This window comes from Sinocyclocheilus grahami, unplaced genomic scaffold (genome assembly GCF_001515645.1).
Source record: "Sinocyclocheilus grahami isolate Dianchi unplaced genomic scaffold, SAMN03320097.WGS_v1.1 scaffold928.1, whole genome shotgun sequence".
Lineage (NCBI taxonomy): Eukaryota > Metazoa > Chordata > Actinopteri > Cypriniformes > Cyprinidae > Sinocyclocheilus > Sinocyclocheilus grahami.
In genome coordinates, this window is record NW_015506107.1 from 194,376 (window position 1) to 218,304 (window position 23,929).

Genomic DNA, 23,929 nt, shown 5'->3' on the forward strand with positions numbered 1-23,929 from the left:
AAAGGCATATTCTCTTGTCCAAGGCCACCGTTCAGTCCAAACGACATACAGCATCGACAAATAATTAAATACGGCATGAGGCTGATAGGACTCGAAAGTGTGGAGAATGCGTCCAAATTATTTTCTTGTTTCTTTCTCCTCTAAACAATAACCTGGAGGTATATCTGTAAGGTAGGGACTGCACACTAATTACCAGGCCCTGATTATGAGAATGGGAGATGGAGCACAAGGGAACAAAGAGACGCGGCAGCCTCAGAACATGAAACTGTCCTCAGAACTGACAGATGCTGCTTATTTTAGGACAGAGGGCCGCTGTATGAAGTCCAGTTTTGAGGGTTTGCGTTTGAAGAACAGCACAGGCACTAATTGCCAAGTCATTTTCGGAACCATGATACAGGAGTCAATTTGAGCTTTTGTAACATGCTGTTTATTTGGTCAATCCATTTTTAGCATAAAGGTTTGGACATGTTAAACTTAACAGGGACAGCAAGGATTTGCATACCTTTTTTGGTATTTATTGGCATCCTTAAATGACCACTGTGCTATTTTATTGGCATTTTGTTCTTTAAAAAAGTGCCATGCACTTTTTTTCTGCTAAAGATCATTCTAGCTTCCCATTTTTGGTGCGTTCCATTTAAATGAACAGCAGGCAGTTCATCAAACCAAGAAAACATACTTCAAAAGGCTTAAAAACTCAGCAATGGTTTCCATCTTGTTTTGCCAACTTGCTGCTTCCACATGCCAAAACCAGTGTGTCATGCTGGCTTCATCCAACCACACAGACATATGTTAATGTAAAGTTGCAGAGGTTCATCCCGGGAGGTTCATCTGAGCCAATCACTCAAGCTCTCCAGTATCTGAGCAGGACAGGAAGCACTGACATCAGTTAAATAGCCTTGTTGATGGAGAGAAGCATTCTATGCAAAACGCTTCGTGACAGCAGGACCCGCTTTGTATCCTGACTTCAGAATCTCACTCAGGGTCCGAAAGATGGAGCGAGACGCTCAGCATTTGGCTGCACATCCGCGGGCTTATGATGTAACCCTGAATGACATATCAGCCATGGATAATGTTTCATCACATATGGCGCCCAGCAGGACGGCGTTGGCTCAACACTTCATTAATCGAGTACTCCAACCTGATGTGAAGGGGGCCGCCACACTGCCAGTGTGCAGACACCGACCCCTTAGCCAATCCCTGAACCCTCTACAGCACCCTTCTTTTATCACAGGCTGACAAAACTGATAATCAGAGACAAGGCTGAAGCGTTACGGCCGAGGATAGATCAGAGCGGACCCCATCCAGGCAGCCGAGTGACTCCATCAAGACATGCTGGGAAATAATTGGGCCGGGGGCCGCCTTTAAAGGCGTGAGTCCATTAATAATCAAACACAGCCAGAGGAAATATCCTAGGTAACACTTGGGAATTCTGTTAGAGCAAATAATGCAGACATCTTCTGGGAATTCATTCCTTGTCTCTGTCCCTCCCTCTCTCTCTAAATGTAAAATTGGACCCTTACCTTTTGAACATCAGAAGGCACCCTCTTGAGAAAATCCAGTATTTCATTATTGTCAATTGCATATGGGTTGAAAAGCTTCTTGGTAAATTTGTTAACACCTGTAAAAAACAAGCGTGCATTAATAAATAAAGTTATCCACCGCACCTGCACGTATCTTACTGACAAAACAAACCTTGACCCAACAAACATTTGTCACTTTATCTGCTATATGAATTTCATATTGCTATGTGATTATAAGTGCATATAAGTAAATACACATGGTATTTTATATGGTCATCACAGTTCACACTGCTGTATAATGTCATATAACTGCATCATTGAGCCAATATTGATGAAGTCCCTCATTTTCTGGCCAATATATTTTCATAATTTCCCCTTTAGAACATAGAAGAAAAAAAATTCTAAAGAATAATACATGGATGTTCATAAGTTCATCAACAAACACAATAAATTGATCAAAAGTGACAGTAAGACATTTATATTATATAAATATAGTAATATTTGTAATGTATTTTTGATAAAATGCAGCCTTGGTAAGCATTAGAGACTTCTTTCAAAAACTAAAAAATCTAATCAACCCCAAATTTTTAAATATATTCACAATTTCATATTTTAAGACAAAAAAATAAATTAAAACTTGTACCCCCGCACACTTTAAAAGCAATCATCATGGGTGTGAAATCTCAAATTGACATTAGGGGCATTAACACAGCAAAATAATGCCTTCACTTGCTTACTCTTACTCTCTTACTGTACATACATCATCAAACTTTCACAAGTTTACAAAGCCTCAGTCAGGAGAGGTGCAGCTGGCCTCCCCAGCTAACAGTGGATCATGTTCATGATTCTGATCAGCTGTCACAGGTAGAGTTATGAAAATGGATCACTTTTTAAATAGCTTTCGTCAGGCATCAGTAAAAGAGTCAAGCTCAAAGACAGTAAAGTGTGACTCTTTCTAAAACACCTCTGCATGACTTCCATTTAAAAGAAAGTGGAGACAGCTTAACAGCAGCACTGGAGTACCACGCATGATTGGGTGAAAGGGCTACACATGGTGTCTCACTTACTTACCCCACGCTAAAACTATGTACCGCAGAGGGATGTAGTACAAGGCGGCAGTCACCAGAAACAGAACCAGGCAGGCCAGGAACGACAAGAACGGTACTGACCAGTTGAATGTGCTGTCAATGGAGAAACAAGTCGAGTTAATTTACACACACAAATTATATGTACATACTGTACAAGTACATATGTACTATATACAGTATGTACGTATTAACAGTTCAGGTTAACATACACCTTGCTACATCAGTTTTAGTGCAAAAAAAAAAAAAAAAAACCTAAGATTAGCCTACATTATTAAAATAATATTATAAAATTTGGAGATTGAAGGTGTAATATTGCATCAATAAAGTAGACAAAAAAAAAAGTACATTATTATATGAAAAGGCAAAAATAATCACAATAGGAATAGGTCACTGAGGTAGCAGCTGCAAGAATGGGGAAAAAATGGATTTGAGGATTTAGATAAATTATGTTAGGAAGGGATTTACCAACAAAGAAATCCTTGGTCTTTTGGTATATCAGCACCAATATATAATTAATATCCATCTCAATGTTATGACTGTATTGTCAAAACTTTAGAAATGTATAAACATGACACTAAAACAGTATTTTTAATAGAGTAAGCTTATGAGCATAACTGCATACGTGAGCTTCATACGAGGTATAAAATGCCCTGTTCTTACTTTTTCACGCTTTCCCCAATGCAAGCCACTTCATCTAAAGTGTTCTGAACTGTAAGCACAATTTCTTGAATCATGTGGATTTTTTCCATCAGTCCTTTTTTCTCCGATTCCTGAAGAGAAAGAAAAAAAAGACAGAGACTGATGAGGGAAGTCAGCTGTTAGAAGCCGACAAAGGAAGAGCAGTTTATTTCCAGAGTGCCATCACCAGTATTTCATCTAGTCAATGGCCTGTAATGAGCTTCTGTAACATCTCCTCAGACGTGAAAAGGCTGTCACGGATCTGGGAGTATTTCAGCATTCGTCAGGCGCAAACAATAAAGGTGCATCACAATCAAAGATTAAGCGGAGGAGGAAAAAGATGTAAAAATGGCAATCAGAGAGCATACAGTGAGAGAGGGACTCGGGAGTTCGAGAACACAGACGGCATAAGATGCCAACTCGCGAGGTCATCTCATCCGCGAGACTTGGTTCATTTCCTGGGGTGCAAGCTTTTTCGAGTACCAGTTCTTGGCGTACGAAAGCTAAGATTTGCCCACCTTATGGCAAGATTGAGTGCAGGGTTGAAATCATTGGATTTATCGTTTTCTGTATCTGAGCTCGTGGGAGAAAGATTGCAATGTCTGAGTGTAATCCTGTTATACAAAGCAATGTTTTTACTTCTTGTAAGAGAGATGGGAAATCCCATTGTCTTCTTGTATTTGATGCATCACACAGTATTGGGTTGCCGTGTAATTCAGAGACATGGGCTAAATGGACTTTCGATGAGAAAAAAAAAAGAGAAATTCTATTCCATTTTACTTAAAGAAGATTGCTAGGGTAATCTAACGTCCAAAGCAACATGATCACATCAGAGATTCCTCCGACATAAGAGCCCATGAGTATAGTTCTCCAAAGGGGGAAAAGAAGAAAGAGAAAGAAGCCCTCACATCAAAAGGAGAAAATAATGACAGGAGTAATGACAGAGCGAGAGAATAATTGAGAGTATGGGGGGGTGGTGAGAAAGACAAACGTGTGATCGAGCACTGTGTATGTTTGTCTAAGCGACCGTCCCCCAGACAGTGGCCCCGGTGAGTCGGCCCCTGGGAAAGCTCAGCCCAGACTCCCCACTGTCACTCTCCATTCGGTCCCAGACACAGAAAGCCAGTCATGCCTCCACTCAGCACAGCCCCTCTACTGCAGCCGCACACAGCATGTCCTAACATAGAGACTCCGATATCAATCAAGAGAAAATCAACATGCCTCCTGTTATGAGTCATTTAAAATCCCTGCTTTGTGAGGAAAGTGCCAAAGGAGGATAAAGTGCAGAAGAAGATTTATTCCTTCAGTGTATCAACTGTGTTTGATATCAGCTCAAATGTCTTTAGTGTTTCTTTGCTTAATGAACAGCGTGACTCTCGACCAACCGCAAGAAAAATTAACTTACAGTGCTCCCAAAAAATATTTGAACACTGAAGTCATATATTATATAACAAAATATCAAACCAATCAACACAAAGTCTCTTTTCGAGGAAAACATTTGCTAGCTTATTAAAAGAGACATATTATGACCCTTTTTACAATATGAAATATAAGTCTCTGGTGTCCCCAGAATGTGTCTGCGAAGTTTCAGCTCAAAATACTCTACAGATCATTTATTATATAATTTTGAAAATGCCTATTTTGAGTGGAAGCAGAAACACGCTGTTTTTCGTGCCTGTCTCTTTAAATGAAAATGAGCTGCTGCTCCCCGCCCCCTTTTCCAGAATAGAGCTGTGCCATTATAGCTAGTACTAGTCTCGGTATTTTATCTGTACAAACTCATACAAACTCGATAAACCGCCCAGCCCTAGCTCATACCTGCTAAAAACATCTGTTTTGGTTCTAATTATCATGTTTATCACGCTGAAATCATGCGTTTTAAACCATATGACTTTAAACTTCTGATATATGGTTTTCGGAGTACACACATCCGAAGCACACGGACAGAAAGCGGCTGTCACAGCATGTGAGTACTAAACTAAGTTCTCATTCACACACAAGTTAAATAAAACACATAAAAACACACGAGTTACAAAAAAACAGTCGGTTATGTCTGTGAAGGTAAACAGCTGGAAAATAAATTGCATGTTTATTTTAGATCTGTGTGGCTGCAATATACATTAAATAAATCAATAAATCCACTGCTCTCCTGTCTCCTCTGAGGCTGGGACTCTAAATAGTATTCTGTGCTCATTTGTGCAGTCAAGGACAGAACAGTTAGCGTGTTTTGCTCAAACTTTCGCCATGGCATTAGAACTAGTACACTGTTGTCGCTTGCGAAAACACAATAACGGCACCGTGGGTGTAAACTTACAGATTAAGGGGCGGTGATATTATAATGAGATCCCTTTGCCACGTCACCAAGGGAGCGAAATCAGACGCGCTCGTTTTCTCAGATGCTTGCAGAAAAAGGCTTACCAAAACAGTTACTGGATTAATCTTTCACGTTTCCTTGGTTGGTAGATGCACTGGGGACCTGATTATAGCACTTAAAACCTGGAAAAGTCAGATTTTCATGATATGTCACCTTTAAAATAATAATAATAATGAACAAGTATTTTTTTCTGGTCCTTTCTACAGCTTGTAACACACGTTACGAAACAATGTTGATACAATGTTTAATGCTGAATGGTTGAAATTTATATGTAAACTTATGAGCACAATTGAGCTTGAGTGAAAGTGTAAAGTTTTAACTTTTTTCAGTCTTTCCCCATACAAGCTACATAATCTAAAGTGGTGTAAACTGTAAGATTATACAAGATCTGCCGGTCAAAAATACTAAATAGTGATGAGCTCCACATTTGGTTATTCTGCAAGGACACCTGAGTGACACTGACTTAATAAATCCACTTCAAAGTAACTTGGGAAAAAATGGCTTAGAAAAGTGACATCAGTTCCAAAGGCCATTTTGTTTGTTAGTTTATTTGCTTTGCTTTTATATTTTGTTATCTAATTATATTTTTTAAGTGTGATTTAAGTGTCCAAAATCTTTTTTGGGTCACTACATGTTAGGTAACCTTTGTCACAGATTGCTTTGGTATGGCTGTAAGGTTTTAAAATGGCAAACATCAAATATGTATATCAATGGAGACCAAAAGATGACAGTGAAAGCATTTTTAGAAGAAAAATATACAAGTTCTCTGGACTATTGCGATTCATCTCCTTGAACCCCCTTGAAATCAAACATCCTTTTTTCCACCTTTGAGGTGGAAACACATTTTTTTTGCAGAAATAAACTATTCAAGCTACACGTCTACTGATTAGAAAACCTGTGTTAGATCATATTCTCAATTCAGATGAAATTGTCAAATAACTTTTATGTTGGCTTAATAGGGAACAGATTGCACAAAGGCGAACAGAAAATGCAGTTTCACAGGGATGCTCTGCACAATCAAAATACTGCAAGGCAGGATTCATTTAACATTCCTATAATTGGGTAAATGGCGTCAAATTTGAATATTCATTCAAAGCTGGTGCAAATATTCGCGACTCACTTATTCCACAATGGAATAACCAGAGGAATAAAACACCTGCGTTATTGGCTAAATGTGTTGCAAATGGGTTTGTTAAAGCTGACAACCGCAGTACAAACAAGCACAAAACACCCAACGCTCCCAAATGGATGTGTCACAGGATTGTGCACCCTGGAATACACAATGATTATGACATCAACACTCTGTCCTTGTGGTATGTGCTTGAAGGTGATGCGTTAGATGTGAGGGGGGAGAGGGCTCGCGTGTTAGGAGACCACCGATGGTACCCTGGGGTGCAGTGGAAGAAGGGGGACAGTTCTCTGCCTGTCTAACCAAAGCGTGGTACTCTTAGGTGACCTTGTGCCCAGGGCCAAGCGAACAGGGCCACATGGTCATATGGGACACACATCCAATGGGTTGTTTTCTCTTCTATCCTCTTGTTTTCTGATGCCATTAAACCAGTGTCTGTGTGCTCAACACTATTGATACTGAAAGCCGAAGGAAAGTTACATCACAGCACGTGATTTGTAAATTTCCCTCTCTCCCCCAGGACAGATTCGTGCTCATAGTGGAGATCTGTTGTGTATTATTTCCGCAGCCTCTCCTATCGGCTTTCTTTAGCTTCATTCCATTGCATCTGCACCACTCGGCTGCAGGTTGACATATTCACATCCTCCAGGGAAAAACACACAGAAAAACGGGTGGTAATCGTAACCTTCTCAGAGGGGACAGCCTTTATCCCCATGTAAACCAAAGAGTTGGAAAAAACTGCGCTTTTGAAGTGATCAAATTTAACACCGATCCTTCTCCAACCCCAAAACATTAGCTGCGATGACTTTGATAGGAAGTGTAAAGCTAGACTGTTTGATCAGCCTGCGTGATACCGAAGTCAAAGTGAAAAAACAAAACAGGACTTTGAAACAAGCCACCTTAAATTAGAGCTGACAACTTAAAATAAACATGGACATTTGGGTAATTAAATAAATGAAAGGAGATATTTCATTTACACAAGACGTGGAAGGGTGTAAAAACACGATATGTCTCACTAGAAAAATACTGTTAATTCTGATACTCTTAATTAGAATTAGATAATAAAAATAAATAATAATTAAAAAAAAAAAAAATTGCACAGGCAGTCCAAGAATGGACTTGCAAGGTCTAATTTTAACTGCTACAAATTTAATATTTCAGGCTAATTATATAAATAAAACGGTTTAAATTAAACTAATATAATTTTTATGACATTACCTTAATTTAAACGCACACATGCACAATCCACATATTTATACGATTTTTTTTTATTTCTTGTTTCTCCCTCCAAGATATATTACAATTGTTTAGCTGCTGGGCATAAGCTAATGTACTTGCACACACATATCATGCGTTTCATCCGTGAATTATCTGCTTGGCTTGGATAGGATTTGGAAGAGGAAGCTGTTTTTAACAGAGGGGTTCCTCTCAACAGATGAAGCTAGCCTGCGGTCATCATAGCAGAATATATTGAGCACATTATGGATATGAATCCTAGGCCCTCGCCGTACAGCGCAAGGGTCAGCGCTCGGAGGCTCAGAGCTGCGCACTTCCGTACAACCAAGTCAGAAAGCAATAACGCATTATCTTCCTGTTAACCCGTTCTTCTCTGAACCAGACAGCGCGGACTAAAATTATTATGAGCCTGCCCTGCCTCATTATGAATTTATTCAGCACTCAGCATTCAAATTTTGACCACCGTGACCGTTTACCATCCAAATGCGCCAGACAATGAAACTCTACCAGCTTTGATTTAGTTTTTTTGCTTTTTTAAATAAAGACATCTGTACTGTTTCTAATGACTGAATGTTTTAGGAATAATTGGATCTAAGCAGATTTGGGATAATTTGTTATTAGTCTAATGACTCATCTTTAGCATTAAAAAAATAAAATGCTAAAAGGGGGAGTTCAACTACAGTCGAGCCTCCCTATTTAGCCATGCCTGCCTCAAAATCCTTACAATGCCTCTATTCCCCAGCGGAAGGCAAACTTCAATTAATGATGCCGTTCTGTGCTTATTTCTGCGTTTCAAAGGACCACAGCAAAGCAACCAAATCCATTTGTCATATGAGCGAGAATTCCCAGAGGACTGGTGTGAAAGTAGTGGAGGAAAAATGTGCTTGCTGAATCGTCTGTCCTCATTTTGAACGTATTTAAGTTGAAGTTCTTAAGGAGTTAAATGCAGTATTAAAGGTACAGCGTGTAGTCCATCTACATATGCAGCACCCCAAGTACAGGCTCTATAAAAGTCAGCGGTTAATCAAAAACCATGCATGACACCAGTGAAATACCTTTTCATCCTCATCCTCGTCCTCGGCCACGGACATGTTCTCCTGCAAAAGAAAGAGAGAGAGAGAGAACGGATGAGATTGAGACACATGTGGGCAATGGAGCATTTTCTTAACAAACACCTCGTAATGAAACCTTCACTTGTATATACACCCCCATTGGGAGAGGCCCCGTTGCCGTAGCAACTGCCTCTCAGGTGACCTCGCACAAAAGGAGGTGGTGAATGAAAGGGGCCTTCCTCACAAGAGCGATGTCACAACCAAGCAATCTCATTTCTTCACAACATAAACACGTACAACACACTCACACATGCACCTGAAACCAAAAGGAAAGCATTTAATCTTAGCCATTCGGGATCGCTCTCTATCAAGTCATCCCTTACCCTTCGAGGCTATTGAATGTAACCGTGGCGCTCGGTTTCTGCTAGGCCGAGGGGTGAGCATGAGGTGATGCTGGCTTTAACACTGTCAGAGAGCAGCGACTGAGCCTGAGATATGGCACTGAGACAGGTTGGTGGTGGTGTACAAAGAACTGCTACATTCTGAGTAAGGACTCAAATGTGCTTTATACAACCCACTGGAGATGAAGGTCACTCAAAATGTGACTGCTATGTTAAAACTCACAACCAAGGGTGATTGGAGCATCTTAGACATCTTAACCTTTGTGAATGTTGAATTAATAGACAACATGATCTAATTATGATAGACTGACCAATTAATGTCTTTAGAAATGCTGTAAAAAGACTCAAAAAGACTGTTTTTAGTCTAGTAATGGGATATAAATTGCACCTAATGACTCAGAATACTTCATTCTGAATGGTCAATCAGCAAAATTCAGATGATGGTTTAATATACAAGGTGTATATCCGGTGCTCGTTTTATATCACCCCATTCTCATTCTTGTTACATAATGAAATAATTTCAATTAAAATTAATACTTCATGACTATTTTTTTTGTTTGTTTGACAAGTAGCCATGTAATAATATAACATAATAGTGTAATATACAGTCATTTTTTGTTTTACTATTATGAATGTAATATTATATAATACACTACTGTTCAAAAGTTTGGGGTCAGTAAGTTTTTTTTAATACTAAGTAATACTTGTATTCAGAAATGCATTAAACTGATCAAAAGTGACAGAAAAGACATTTAAAAAAAATTATATTTATCAAAGATTCCTCAAAAAATATATTAACCAGCATATTTATTTCACAAAATCTGCATATGAGAATGATTTGTGAAGGATCATGTGACACTGAAGACTGGAGTAATGACTGCTGAAATCTCGTCTTTGCCATCACAGGAAAAATTGCATTTTAAAATAGTTATTTTAAATTGTAATATGTCACAGTATTACTTTTTTTGTGTATTGGCTGTGAAAAAATACAAACGACAACATACATTGTCTACTGTAGACAGATTAATTTGTAATCATTCATCAATAGAATCTGTGAGGTTTAAAATGTATGCTTATTTCTTAATCCTGTGAGTCACCAGTATTGACTCTGACTTATTAGAGACCATTTCCTGTACAGCTGAGTGGGCGACATCACAGCACTCACCAAGTCCTGACTGTAGCTGGCCATGCCTGGTGTGATGTGGAAGTAGTTCCAGCCAATGAGCAGGAGGAGGAAGAGAGGCAACATGAACAGCTCCCAAAGCCACACTGTCACCACAAATATCTAATAAAGACAGTGAGAGATAGAGGGGATCAAACAGGGTATGAGAATCACAAACAGCACAGTTGGCAATGCTGCCCACACAAAAACACACACACACACACACACACACATATGCATTACCTCTAATATGCATTTCTAAGAGTTTACATGGGAAATAAACTCTTAGAAAATAGAAAGACTTGACACAGGGACTCTAAACCTAATCATTACAAGAAAACTATAGTGCAAAGCTGTATCCGAGCATCCCACAAGACCTTCCAGCACCTCATAAAGGTGCCTGTGACAGCATCTGGGTGGTGTAGTATAGGAGATTTTAATAGTTTCAAAATCCATTTGCATCGATTAACACTGTGCTGGTGGTGTGTAATTTGGACGTGACAGAACGGAGCATCTGACAGGAGTGGTCCTCCACACTGCGCTGATGTACTGCATTTAAAATGCTTCCTGACTGCGATGCATTCCTGCTGCCTGACTGATAGCACACCAACACGGCTGCTGGAGGGCCGGTTGTAGCGTTTTACCACTGCAGAAAGAGACTGTGTAGACCCCTGGTAGAAATAAGATGAATAATCCTTCAGAATTCCATAAGAGAATTAGGTGCGCAACACCCACAGCACAGCACTGCACAGCACGCTGCTAATTGGATGGCTGAATTTAAACCCAGCTAGTGGCAACTTAATGAGCCTGAGAAATAATAAGACGACACACACAGGGACGACTGTAAAACGAGGAAACATTTGGAGGAAACATTATAAAAATGCAGTCTGCACATTACAATTCAACCAATCTGTAACATAACATCTAAATGTAAGCAGGTTTTTTTTTTTATGTCAGAACATTTAATCAGTTCTGCTACAACTAATGCATGTATTCAAAGAAAACCATGGAAGCACGATATATTGGTACCATGAATCAGACATTTTCAGTGTACTGGCATTGGTTAATATTTGGTATACCTTCTATTAGCTGATTTAGATAACCTTCTAATTTAGATTACCTTCACCATCATCTTCATAGCTATGCGAATATTTTTTTTTTCTGTTTGTGTACACACAATAAATAAAAACATTTGAAAACAGAAAATGTGCATTATACAATGGGAAAGAGGCACATGATGATAGTCTCAAAAATAATAGATTGGTTAATATAATGGACTATCACTGATATATTCTGTACAATTAATCTGTAAACATAATAAGAACTAAAATATGAAAATGATGATATTTAATAAAAATAAATGGTAAATAACACTTTAGTTTAGAGACCAACTCTCACCATTAAATAGTTGCTTATTAGCATGCATATAGCATATTGGCTGTTTATTAGTACTTATAAAGCATGCCTTGTTCTGCATGACCATATTTTAGATCCTTTAATCCTACCCCAAACAACTACCTTACTAACTATTAATGAGCAGCAAATTAGGAGTTTATTGAGGCAAAAGTCATAGTTATTAGTTAGTTAATAGTGAGAATTGGTCCCCAAACTAAAGTGTGACCAAATAAATTAGTACAGTATATAATCAAAATATTAATATTTGCACTACATCAGTGTATTTTCACAATAAAATCAGCACAATCATCTATGTAACCTGAATATAAATCAATAAATCAGAATGTTTACACCTGTTACTACACCGCACGTGACGCATCAAAAGCCAATAAAACCCATTATGATTAATTCTGTCTACGCTGGATGCTGCAACCTCAAGCCGTTGCGGAGCGAAGCAACAACAATTGTGCCCGAATTAGTCCGGTTTCATTTGAAGGTCACAAGATAGAGCTTGTACGATTGCACCTACACAGAACAACAGGCTTTGCGTTTACATGGCATGCTGGAGGCTTGTTAGAGATAATATGTTTGACTTCAGTTAGCCGGGGCCTGCAGGCCTTACTTTAGCTGTAGTACAGTACCAGCATGTTCCTGTCAAATCAGCCAGTGGCCAGACATGGTGCTCTGGGGGCAGTCTACCTACTGCCACTCCCATGCTAGGTTCACTTTCACACATGCCTGCACACACACACACACACACAGCCACCAGGGATATGAGAATCATGCTTAATGCACAGAGCATTTGGACAACAACCCCCGCAGGCTCAACAACAACAGTGCACACATCTGGGTCTTTCTTTAATAATTCATTACAAATTTAGTCACACTATCGAAGGAGATGGCTGAAACTCTTTAACTCCTTACTCAGGCTGAAAATCGTATTATAGCTTGTGAAGGTTGAATATGAGCAGCATCCCGCTGTAGTCGCTTCCGCTTTTGGGACCCCATGCAGAGGGGCCCGCCTTCATCCTCACCCTCAGATAAACTCTAAGGGCTTATCAACAGGTTAGCTGTCATAAGTGATACCTTCCAAAGAAGTCGAGATAAAAAGTGAGCAAGGGAAAGAGCTGAGATGGAAAAAAACCTGGAGACAGCCCAGCAGGAAAGTTGAACCTGCTTGCCCTGCCTGCAGAAGCTTCTACATTAACTACTAAAGCCTAATTGCCTGGTCCCTGTCTTCCCATGCGAGTCAACAGTAGGAGACCATTCATTTGCAGCCTGGGAGTCTAGATAGAGGATCTGTCACAGGTATTCATAATCGTCCACTAATGTAAATTTCCGCTCAACTGCTCACAGGCTTGGTAGACAAGATAAAAGCACGCGGAGATACAGTAACGTGTCTTGTGTCTAAATGTAGCATCTAAATGACTGGATAAACAAAACCTGTCAAAAATGTCTTCATTTCGTCCCCAACACTGTGTGTGTGTGTATGTGGAAGCATGCTGGATTGACATGCCTTTTCCCCGGTGCTAATAAAAACGCAACAGCGAACATCTGGAAAAGACTTTCCGATTTCAGTGCGAAGGCGGTGTCTGATAGCCTTGAGTTAATAAGCAGAGTTACTGCTACTCAAATCCTACACTCCTCCTGCTAAACACACTCAACTAATTCTCCACTAAGTGGTTTGCGTTTTATTAGTGCAGTGATTAAAAGGAAAGGGAGGACGAGGTAAACCCTGACAGACACTAGAGTTAATTTATATTGAAGAAGAAATCCAGCTGTACACTGGTTTTCCTTTCGGACACAGTGATGTTTTACTGCTTGTTAAGTGCATTAAGTGCAAACAGAATAGCTAATATTTCGTGAAGTCACATGTATGGGCTACAAATATACATAGAACTAAACGGAACTTTTTAGGCCGTTTTTTTTCTTACAGAGAACGTGACATGACTGGAATCAAACCTATAAATTCCACATGGTGGCCACAGAGAGCACGTCTTAACTGCTAGGCCACACTGCTGACACTAAGCCAATATGTTACATGAAACAAGTGACTAAACAAAATAAAATGTAAAAAGGTGGTGCAGAGCCATTAACAGCCATGATTAAATTCTTCTATAATTACAAATAACTGCAGTCAAACCTTTTCTATTCATATGACAGTGATGAATAACACCTGTGACGATAGTGAGTGACAGAAACAAATATCAAAGACGGTGACTTATACAAGACCAGAAAGTCTTACAGTTAACACTTTACAAATGGATTAAATTTTTTTTAACCAAGTATATCACAGTCAGTGTTGCCATGTTCACTTATATGTGTATTAGGGCTGTTTCATGTATAAATATGGGCAGTGACGGATTTTAATGTTTCTAGTCTTATTTCCAGAAAGTAGTCGTGTACTTGGGCTTATTTGTTGAAGTGAGTTATTTTGGGCTTGTTTTGTCAGACCCAGTTGATTGTTTTTCTAGTGAGATCTGGCAACAATAAGCCCAGACTTTGGGTTAACCCCAGACCACACAGACAGCAACTCAATCTAAAACCTGATGACATACAGCTCATATCTCCAACTTTGCGAGTTACTCCAACCAACCAAAAAAGCAACACACACAAGACTACATGTTTGTCTTGTGTGTGTTAACCATTACAATGCAGAGAGGCTATTGCATTGTTGTCCAGTGTGTTTCCGTTCACACAGAATAAATGCAGGTGTGAGGCCTGGACATTTAAGAGAGTCAGTTTGGTTAAATAATGCAATTATCAGTTCATAAATGTATATACACTTTATTAAGCAAAGCTTACACACATATTCTGCTGCTGTATGAACCTAAACATTGCTTAGATTGAAATATGTTGACGGTCCAAGGAGGAAAATATTACTTTGAATTATACTAGAGTGGCCTGCTGTAGGTGATGGAGATCGCTTTCTCCTCTCCTCAGGCACCAATAAGGACCACCGGAAGACCGGCCTAGCAGGGGGTTAAGAACCGCCTGACGGATATATTTTAGCAAGCAGCTAATATGATTGCACTAAATGTATTTCTGAGGCTTCTCAAGACAATCCCCTGGTCAGAGGAATTTCTATACCTAATAATAAAGCACTCAGTGATTAAAAGTGTGAATAAAATAAGTCCTGAGCCGAAGCCAGGCTGGCAGAAGTATGCCACCCACGCTCTCCAGGGAGGGGGAGAGGAGAGCTATGGCAGGAACAAAAGGACAAAGACGCCCTCACTAAGAGTTTATACAATCCTGCAAATTGATTAAACGGCAAAGGGGTGGAGAGAGGCTACCAAATCAGACTACTTACTGACAGACTAAACACAAGTGGTGTGGAGGGCTGGGAAACAACACTCAACAGCTACTGCTAAATGTAAACACGCATCACTGTGGGAGTGCAATAACCTCCATCCATCTGAATTTCAAAGTCAGAAAATGTAGAAAGAGAAAAAAAGAGAGAAAAAAAATAAATAATTTTTTTTTTTATATATATATATATATACATATACTGTACAGTGCGGTTCAACAGTCTGAGATCACTAGTGAAGCACAAACATTATTTAGGTTGAAATGATTAAATTAACATGAATTTCAGAATGTCTTTTGCTTTAATTACAGTAGCACTCAAGCTGCAGGAAGTTTGTTCACAAGTACGACTTGAGATCATCCAAAAACCATACTGTGCTTCAAAATAAAAAAATCAAAATTGACTGACACAAAGGATTTCTCATGATCATCACCACATTTTTTGTAATATTTTGTTTATTTCAAATGGACTACTGTTGAAAAGTTTGGGTTCGGTAGGATTTTTAAATGTTTTTTAAAGATGTCTCTCATGCTCACTGTATTTTGATCATTGTATTTATCAATACAGAAAAGACAATGATATTGGGAAATATTATTTCAATTTATAATTACAGATTTCTATATAATTATTTTTAAAATGTAATGTTTTCTTGTGATGGCAATGCTAAATTTTCAGCAGCCATTACTTCAGTCTTCAGTGTTACATGATCCTTCAGAAATAATTCTAATATACTGATTTTGTTTTATGTGTGCATATATATATATATATATATATATATATATATATATATACACACACATATACATACATACATACTGTACATACACACACACTATATCGAGAATATATATATATATATATATATATATATATATATATATTTGATAATTATTATAACTTCTTTAAAGAACAGTTTATATATATATATATTTATATTTTGTATAATTACATTTTGAATCTCAGGTTTTTAATGGTCTCGGGATTTTGGAACCCACTGTGTAACTACAGTACGTCATGTATACAAAAGAACAACACTGACTGGCTAAAATAACCCAGGAATTTATAAAGGGAGATTAGTTTAGCTAAAATCCTTTTCATAAAATCAATATAAGCTCATTCAGTTAATAAACACAGAAAGACAAACTGAGCTGGTATCATGTCCTATAAAGTTGGTGTTTAAATTTGAAGCAGTCGGGAGTCCATGAATACTTAAACTGAACAGCAACGTGGGGAGAATTAGCCAGATAACACTGGACATATTGGACTGCTGTAAGATGCATATGAAGAATGCAAAACTGTTTTGAGCCATTACACAGCTAAACCAAATAACTAGACAGGTCTCAGTGGGTTTGACTTTGTAACAATTTAGATTCGAGGCAAATGAATAAGATATTAACCAATGTCTTCAATGACTGCTGAACAAATTTTTAAGAAGCACTTTACATGGTTAACTTTGTTATGCATCTCAGAGCATTAACATTTCAGATTTGTGCATTTTGACAGGGGGAAATCTATTATGGGTGTATATCCTCTCAGAGCAAGTGAGCACTAACTAAACCATGAGGGGAGGTTTGAGTCTCTCGTGTCCCTCTCATGCATTTATCTTCCGCAACAGCGAGACGCAAACAACGGCAGCAGTGCCAGCCTGCCTTATGAGGGTCAGACGAAGGGCTGTGGACGGATGCCAGATTACATGAACGTATCTGTGCAAATCTAACAAGGCTGACTACTGGCTGCAGGCTTAATGTGTGTGTTCGAGAGAGCCGATGAAACTGGGCAACTTTAATGTGAACAGGGGATCCTTGCAGCATTGCCACACTTTTCCCTTTCTCTGGATTTTTTCCAAGGTGAAATGGAGGATGAAGCGAGTAACCTACATTGGTGTCTTGATTAAAATACAGAAAAATTACAACATTTACAGTGAATCAAAGGCTCCAGTGGCTGCTACAGTCATGCATGTCTGCAGTAAGCAACAAAGACAAAAGAGAGAGCATGAGATGCATAGAAAAGGTTGTGTAAGACCAATAAGACATGTTGTGGTCAGATTGGAGACTTTCAGGATTCAGAACTGTGTAAATGGTGTGACAGCTATCAGGCTTATATTTCTAAACTAATATATCTATTTTTAACAATATCTGTTATTTACCAAAATGCCCATCTACAAATTGGAGACATTCAGGATTTAAAACTATGCAAATGATAATTCGTGAACGATTTGTTCTTTGCATGCGTCACGTGACTAACGAACTAAAGACTCAGAAGGTAAACTAATCTTTTTTTTTTTTATATATATAATTGATCTGATTCCCTAATTCGGAATATGAACAAAGATTGCTTATGTAAACATGCATGAGGAATTTGGCTTTTGAAACTATAACATTTGAACTGACTTGAATAATGATTAGTTTATTCATTTTGCTGACCTCGATCAAATGATAGTCACTAAAATGATCAGTCTTCCCAGCACTAGCAAATGATGTGAAAGTGATCATGTTCAAATATTTAGATAATAATATATCTATATTAAATAAATATATAAAGATAAATATTATGTTATTCACTAATATGCCCTTCTGTGCAGACCAGAAACAAGACATAACATTCATAAAAAAAAACTTTTAAAAGCAGTTAAGTTTTATTTGAGATATATATATATATATATATATATATCATGTTATGTCATATGTTTTTTATATATAATATTACAGAATATTTTGGTGGCTAATTAATGCAATTAAAACATTTAATCTGTCAGAATGTAAATTTATGTGAACATGTCTTAAAACACAATGATGAATATTTTAATTAAATTCTTTCAAAATGGTCTCATCTGCCTATTGTGGATAAAATTAACAGTTATAAATTATTAAAAATAATTCTGAAATGAAGACAGTTATATTTAATTTATAATTTCTTGTAAATCGAATCATTCCCAATCATGAACATACTGAAATGGATTAACTGTAGCTGTTGCATATAATTTGTGTAGGAATGTGATCCTACAACCACACTGCAGACTGTAAGTGTACGATACGTGTTTGTGATTCACAGCAACAGCCGGCTGGACTGTGGCTCATGTCCTTATCAGCGGAGCGCTGGAGTGGACTGTGCGCCCAGAGGGGAAGAGAGGAAGAGATAAAGTCTCTCTGTCACCGGCTGTGTGGAGGCCAGCATACAGAGCCCTGTGGTGCCTGTCAGCGACTGGCATGCCGACCCCACCCCGCCGCACTGGCCACCAGTGTTTAATCCATGTTGGGAGCGTTAACATTCAGCGACCTCACGGGTGACAAATCTGCCATGCGAGCCTTCTCCCCTGGGGCGGGCGGCACCCTGAGTGTCAGCTCGGCTCACGGAAGCTCAAACACATACGCGTGCATACGTCACGGGCCAGCCGACCGGGCTGCGGCCACGGGCGCCTGGGGAGGGTTGTCCTCTGTGACTGTGGAGGTGGCAAGCGTGTTAGTGCTGGTCATTACAACATGCAAACGCACACAGACATGTGCATCAGGGTTAAAGACGGAGCATGTTTTTCGGCAAAAAATGAGTGCAGCATGCAAGCTGTTTATGCTAAAGCATGTTTATGCACAGATGGAACAAGAATATTAAAAATATACACAAATTATGCAACGCAAACAATGAATATGTAAACACGCACATTTAAATGGAGTGATCATAAAAATCTACACTCATAAGTAGAGAGAATAAGCATTCAACAGACAGACGAAGGGAGGAGCTGTCAGTGGTGCTACTGTCAGCGTGAAGGATAAGAGGGATGCGCGCGGGGTCAAGGCAGAATCGGCGTTGAGCCCCAGGAGCGGTACGATGACACGGAGCATACACATCTCAATAACAACACTGACACTGTCAAATCTCCAGCCATCACAGCACTGTTAGAGGCCGCTCAAATCCAGCTCTTTAATTATTAATCCCTTCCTCCAGAGTTTCAGGAAGAGCTCGTGCACATATATCACTATCAAGGGTTCGCCCTTCTGTCATACTCGCAGCACAAACTCCCTGACAGTTTCTTAAAGCCCATGAGGCACACAGCGGGACTCACACACACATATGCGCACATTCGCTTCAATGTAGCTGTCCAGGGAAACTTTCCGAGTGAAGTGAAACAAAGGTGAGGGACAAAGAAAACCCAGACAGACAAAAATCTAACACAGAGACCAGGACTGTCAATCAATTAAAACATTTAAGTAAATTAAGTACATGTTATGTCCACTAAATAATCAAATGCATTGCATATTTAAATATTTGGTAAGGAAAGCCCCAAATTACAGTAATTTAAGATAAACAAAAGGACATTTCAGCCCCCCCCCCAAAAAATGAAAATCCTGTCATTGTTTACTCAACCTAACCAGTATGACTTTCTTTTTATTGTGGTATAATAATATCAAATATGGATTTTGAGAAATATATGAAGTATTTATATTTTGTCCATAAAGTAGAACTCCGTGGTAACCAAAACTATTTGTGTACCACTATTCTGCAAAATATCTTATAGAGTCATACAGGTTTGGAACGGCATGAGGGTGAATAAATGACATAATTTTCATTTTTGGGCAAAATATCACTCCAAGGCATTTAAATGTAATTGTAATATATTATTGTTGGATGTTGTATGCAAATGTTCTCTTCGATGTATTGTTTATTTTTGCCTGTCTCACCCATCACAGAAGTATCTATATAACATAAACCTTTATTATTATTAAATTATTACATTTAAATTAATTTTTATTTAGTTTTTTCTTTATAATATTTAATTGTGATTGCTCAATTAAAGCATTCAAAGGACATATATTCAGCAGGTCACGTCCTGATCACCCCACTTTATGGACAATAAATTATTAAACCAAGTAAATCATTAGAGATTTAACTATAATGATTTAGAAAACAATATATGTTTTTTGTTATTTCCATATCATTGAACATAAGCTTATCATTGGTCTACAGTCCACAGCGAAGCTGACTTACAGTAGATCACACTGGAAGAGTGATTGCATTCCATCTGCACTACTTTGTAGTTGTTTGCCTACGTTCACATGTTGACGGATGTCTAAGGCCATTACGTTTTGCTGCTTTTTAGTGTCCCACACAGTGTTTTTAAACAGCTGACAGTGAAACCTTCCTCAAATGAAAAAAACAAATCCTTGTTGGGGAATTACAATTAAGGTATAATTTTTTTTAAGTGCATATTTTTTATGTAATTAACTGTACTAAATTAACATTCAATTGACAGCCCTAGCACAGACAGGAGGTGCAATACAGGAAAACCCCTCAATATCAGAAGATCATTGCGTTATCCTGAGGACATTACACGAGTTAACTGGAATAACGAATCAGGTCGTGGAAATGCTGATAATCAGTCTAATCCTGGCTGTCCCAGTAAGCCAGTTAATAGCTTAGACCGTGCCCGCAACTTTATAGTGTTCCCTCAGGACCCAGAAACCTGCTCAGACCCCCGTCCTGCTATCATGTGGCACTGGCCATTCTGTTAGACAGAAACAGGAAGAGAGAGAGAGAGAACGCTCCGTCACAGCTGCCAACTGTGTTTACAGCTGCACGGCATCAAACATTCATCAGATGCCATCTTTACAGTCTGTGATGTGAAGCAATCAGCATTTCACAGCCTGTCAAATGATGTCGAAACCGCTTGCTACCTGGCAGTGTCAAAAAGGGGGGGAAAAATATCTCAGACACACACACAAACACACGTCCAGGTTTTCCTTTCTAGTCCAGACTACTGACAGACGAAGCAAGCTCATATGTTAAAATATTAATTCTACTTAAATACTTAAATGCACTCTAATGACAGCAAAGCTCCAAATCAGCTTTCAAGTGTAAATAATCTCTTTTTTCCCCACCCTTCGATCCCTTTCATCCTTATTGAAAATGCTTGAAACTACAGAGTTCAGAAGCAGCAAATTTTGCCAGTTAATGCCTGGATGGGTAATGCTCATTTAGCCTGTGGTGGAAACTTTTTGGAGTCTGTTTGCTCTGTGTTATGCGCTGTAAGAAATGACTTTGCTTAATGCTTACCATCAGAATTGTCATCGGCCTGCTCTCAACAAATACCTGTTCTTATCATCGGCCCCTGAAAGTGTGTGCACGCATGTTTCGACAGTGCTGTAGCTCCATCTACAGGCCAAAGTGAGACGTGCAGCAGAGAACTCTGTGTGACCCATCTGCAGTCTCCACTGATGTATGTATGCCCCATTCATCTTTCTCAAACTAAGTGCAAGCCACATCTAAAAAGTGGTATTTTATAAAGATTGCATCTGTCATGGCCCTCCTTCTTACACTCCTTGTAGTTGTCTGACTTTAAAAGTGCTGTTTCTAGGCTCATTACTGTTGCATAAACAAGCAATAAAAATATGTATGCAAGCGGTCTGTCTGGTTACGACTCGAGAGCACGGCTGCATGCTTTTGGGAGATATATCAAGAGTTTTTTGCAAATGCATATGGAGATACTCCTAATGAGACTGGTAATGTTTAAAAACAGTGCCTTGGGTGGACATGCATGAAAAATGTAAAGGAACATTTACAGGGGATTTACGCAAAAAGAAACGGGCGAACCACTGTTTTTATTTTCTTGTTTTAAACAAACCTCACAACATTTTGAAGAAAAACAACTATGTTTTTGTAGATTGTTTTATATTTAATTAAATGCAATTTTAAAATGTAAACTTAAAGATTACACTTTTAAGATGTCCTTTTTACTGTGTGATCATACAATTAAGTTATAAATAAAATGTACATCATTGTAAAGTTTGGGTTAGGATTAGGTTTTAGTTTAGGGTTAGTTGCTTGTAATTGTGTATAATTTACTAGTATTAAAGTACATGTAACGTGTAACAAGCAAACTAAAATATTATTTAAAAAATACATGTAATTATTTAATTCATGATATATTTATCTTAATCACTATATAATTATCTCATAATTATATATCTCATCCAATTTAGTTTTTTTTCCCCCTGGAAAACAAGACAAAAACCCCTAAGCAGCAAGTTATTTTTGCAGTGGCTTTTGTTTCTGGTTGCGATCAGACATTAGGCGATTCTGATCATCCTGTACAAAGACTTAAAATACAAAAGCCGTTCATAGTTATAAAGGCCAAATCAATCAACTAGGGTCATTACAGGTGTACTTAAGTTAAACTTAACTTTATATGTTAAGTTTACCTCCTTCTGAGGTCCAATCAAAGTTTCTATTATATTATTATACAGTATAGAAAAGTTGTGTGTATATATACACACGCACAAAGCAGAGGATATTCAAACTAAAACATGCACCCACACACATATTTCCCACTCTCCACAGATGAAAGCTGTGTTTTGCGAGAGGGAGCGTGTATATGCGCTCGGCTGTGTGCAGGTCGGGGTGGTGACCTCTGGGATTTCCAGCACTGGGGTGGGAGTGTGTTCCGGGAACAGGCGCTGCCTATGCAACCTACAGACCTGGACAAAGAAACCGCAGCACCGCAAATGCATTATAAGTTGCGTAAAGTGTAAAAGCTAAAGGACAGAGACTCCACTGACTCTATGAATAATGTATTGTAATGTATTTTAAATATATGTTTGCAAAGTAAATAGTATCCTCTCTTCACTGGTTACTTTGTGTACTACATTCCAAGTATACAGGCCTACATTATAAATGAAACGGCTGACATGACTACGATGACATGGAATGGATGAGAAAATGTAGAGGAAAGCACGGTCTCCTCTAATTATGCTCTTTTTAGAGGCAAGCATCTGTCAATGTCTGACTCTGTTACCTTATTACGGCAGCCTACAGATATACATACACCCATACAGCGAGAGAAAGACAGATATGTGTTTGTTAACCCTTGAGGGTTACACGCTGTTTTATAGTTGCCTTGCAACATCATGAGAGAGTGCAAAAAAAACATGACATTTGTCTTTAAAGCCTAAAAAAGGCATAGTTGAGATTCACCCCTCAGCCTATTGTTTCTAAAGCTTGGACGATTTACACAGGTGCCCTATTTTCATTTTTCCTGTCATCTCCATACCTCAGCATCACCTGCACAGCTCTGAACGCAGTGGTGCGGAAACAGGCCACATGCTAGTGGAGATGAGATGATATTCTTTCTGTTCTCAACCCCACGTGTGCAGACAACGATAGGGCTGGCAACAGGACGCCCCACGCGTCTTCCCAGCTTGACACCCCATCTCCTCAGGTGGATGGGTGCACACGCCTCCAATGACTCCCCTTCGGGGGGCACTGCTCATTCCAGTACCGAGCCGCAGCGGCACGGGAGACTGCAGATTATACTCCAAGAAACCTCTAAAAATAACTGCTTGTGTGTTATAGCATGGCTTAAAATGCTTCCTACTTGGCTACAATAAAACACAGCACTGTGTGCTGGAACACATTGGAAGGGCTCACGCATTAGTCTGTTTATTGCTAGTATTACTAATAGTATACACTACCATTCATAAGTTTGGGAGCAGTAAGATTTTTTTTTTTTTATGAAATTAATATTTTTATTTTGCAAGGACACATTAAATTGATCAAAAGTGACAGTTAAGACATTTATGTTACTAAAAAATTTCAAATA

General features: G+C 38.7%; 1 protein-coding gene across 1 annotated transcript in view; it reads right to left on the reverse strand.

Moving 5' to 3' along the window:
* Positions 1–23,929, reverse strand: part of LOC107564380 (multiple C2 and transmembrane domain-containing protein 2-like) — a 45,644-nt gene that overhangs the window by 1,502 nt on the left and 20,213 nt on the right. Inside the window, exons 19-23 of the mRNA XM_016249443.1 lie at positions 10,644–10,763; positions 9,081–9,122; positions 3,269–3,378; positions 2,592–2,701; positions 1,521–1,618 (exon numbers count right to left, since the gene is read on the reverse strand). Of these exons, the coding sequence (XP_016104929.1) occupies positions 1,521–1,618; positions 2,592–2,701; positions 3,269–3,378; positions 9,081–9,122; positions 10,644–10,763 (480 nt within the window). The remainder of the gene's footprint in view (positions 1–1,520; positions 1,619–2,591; positions 2,702–3,268; positions 3,379–9,080; positions 9,123–10,643; positions 10,764–23,929) is intronic.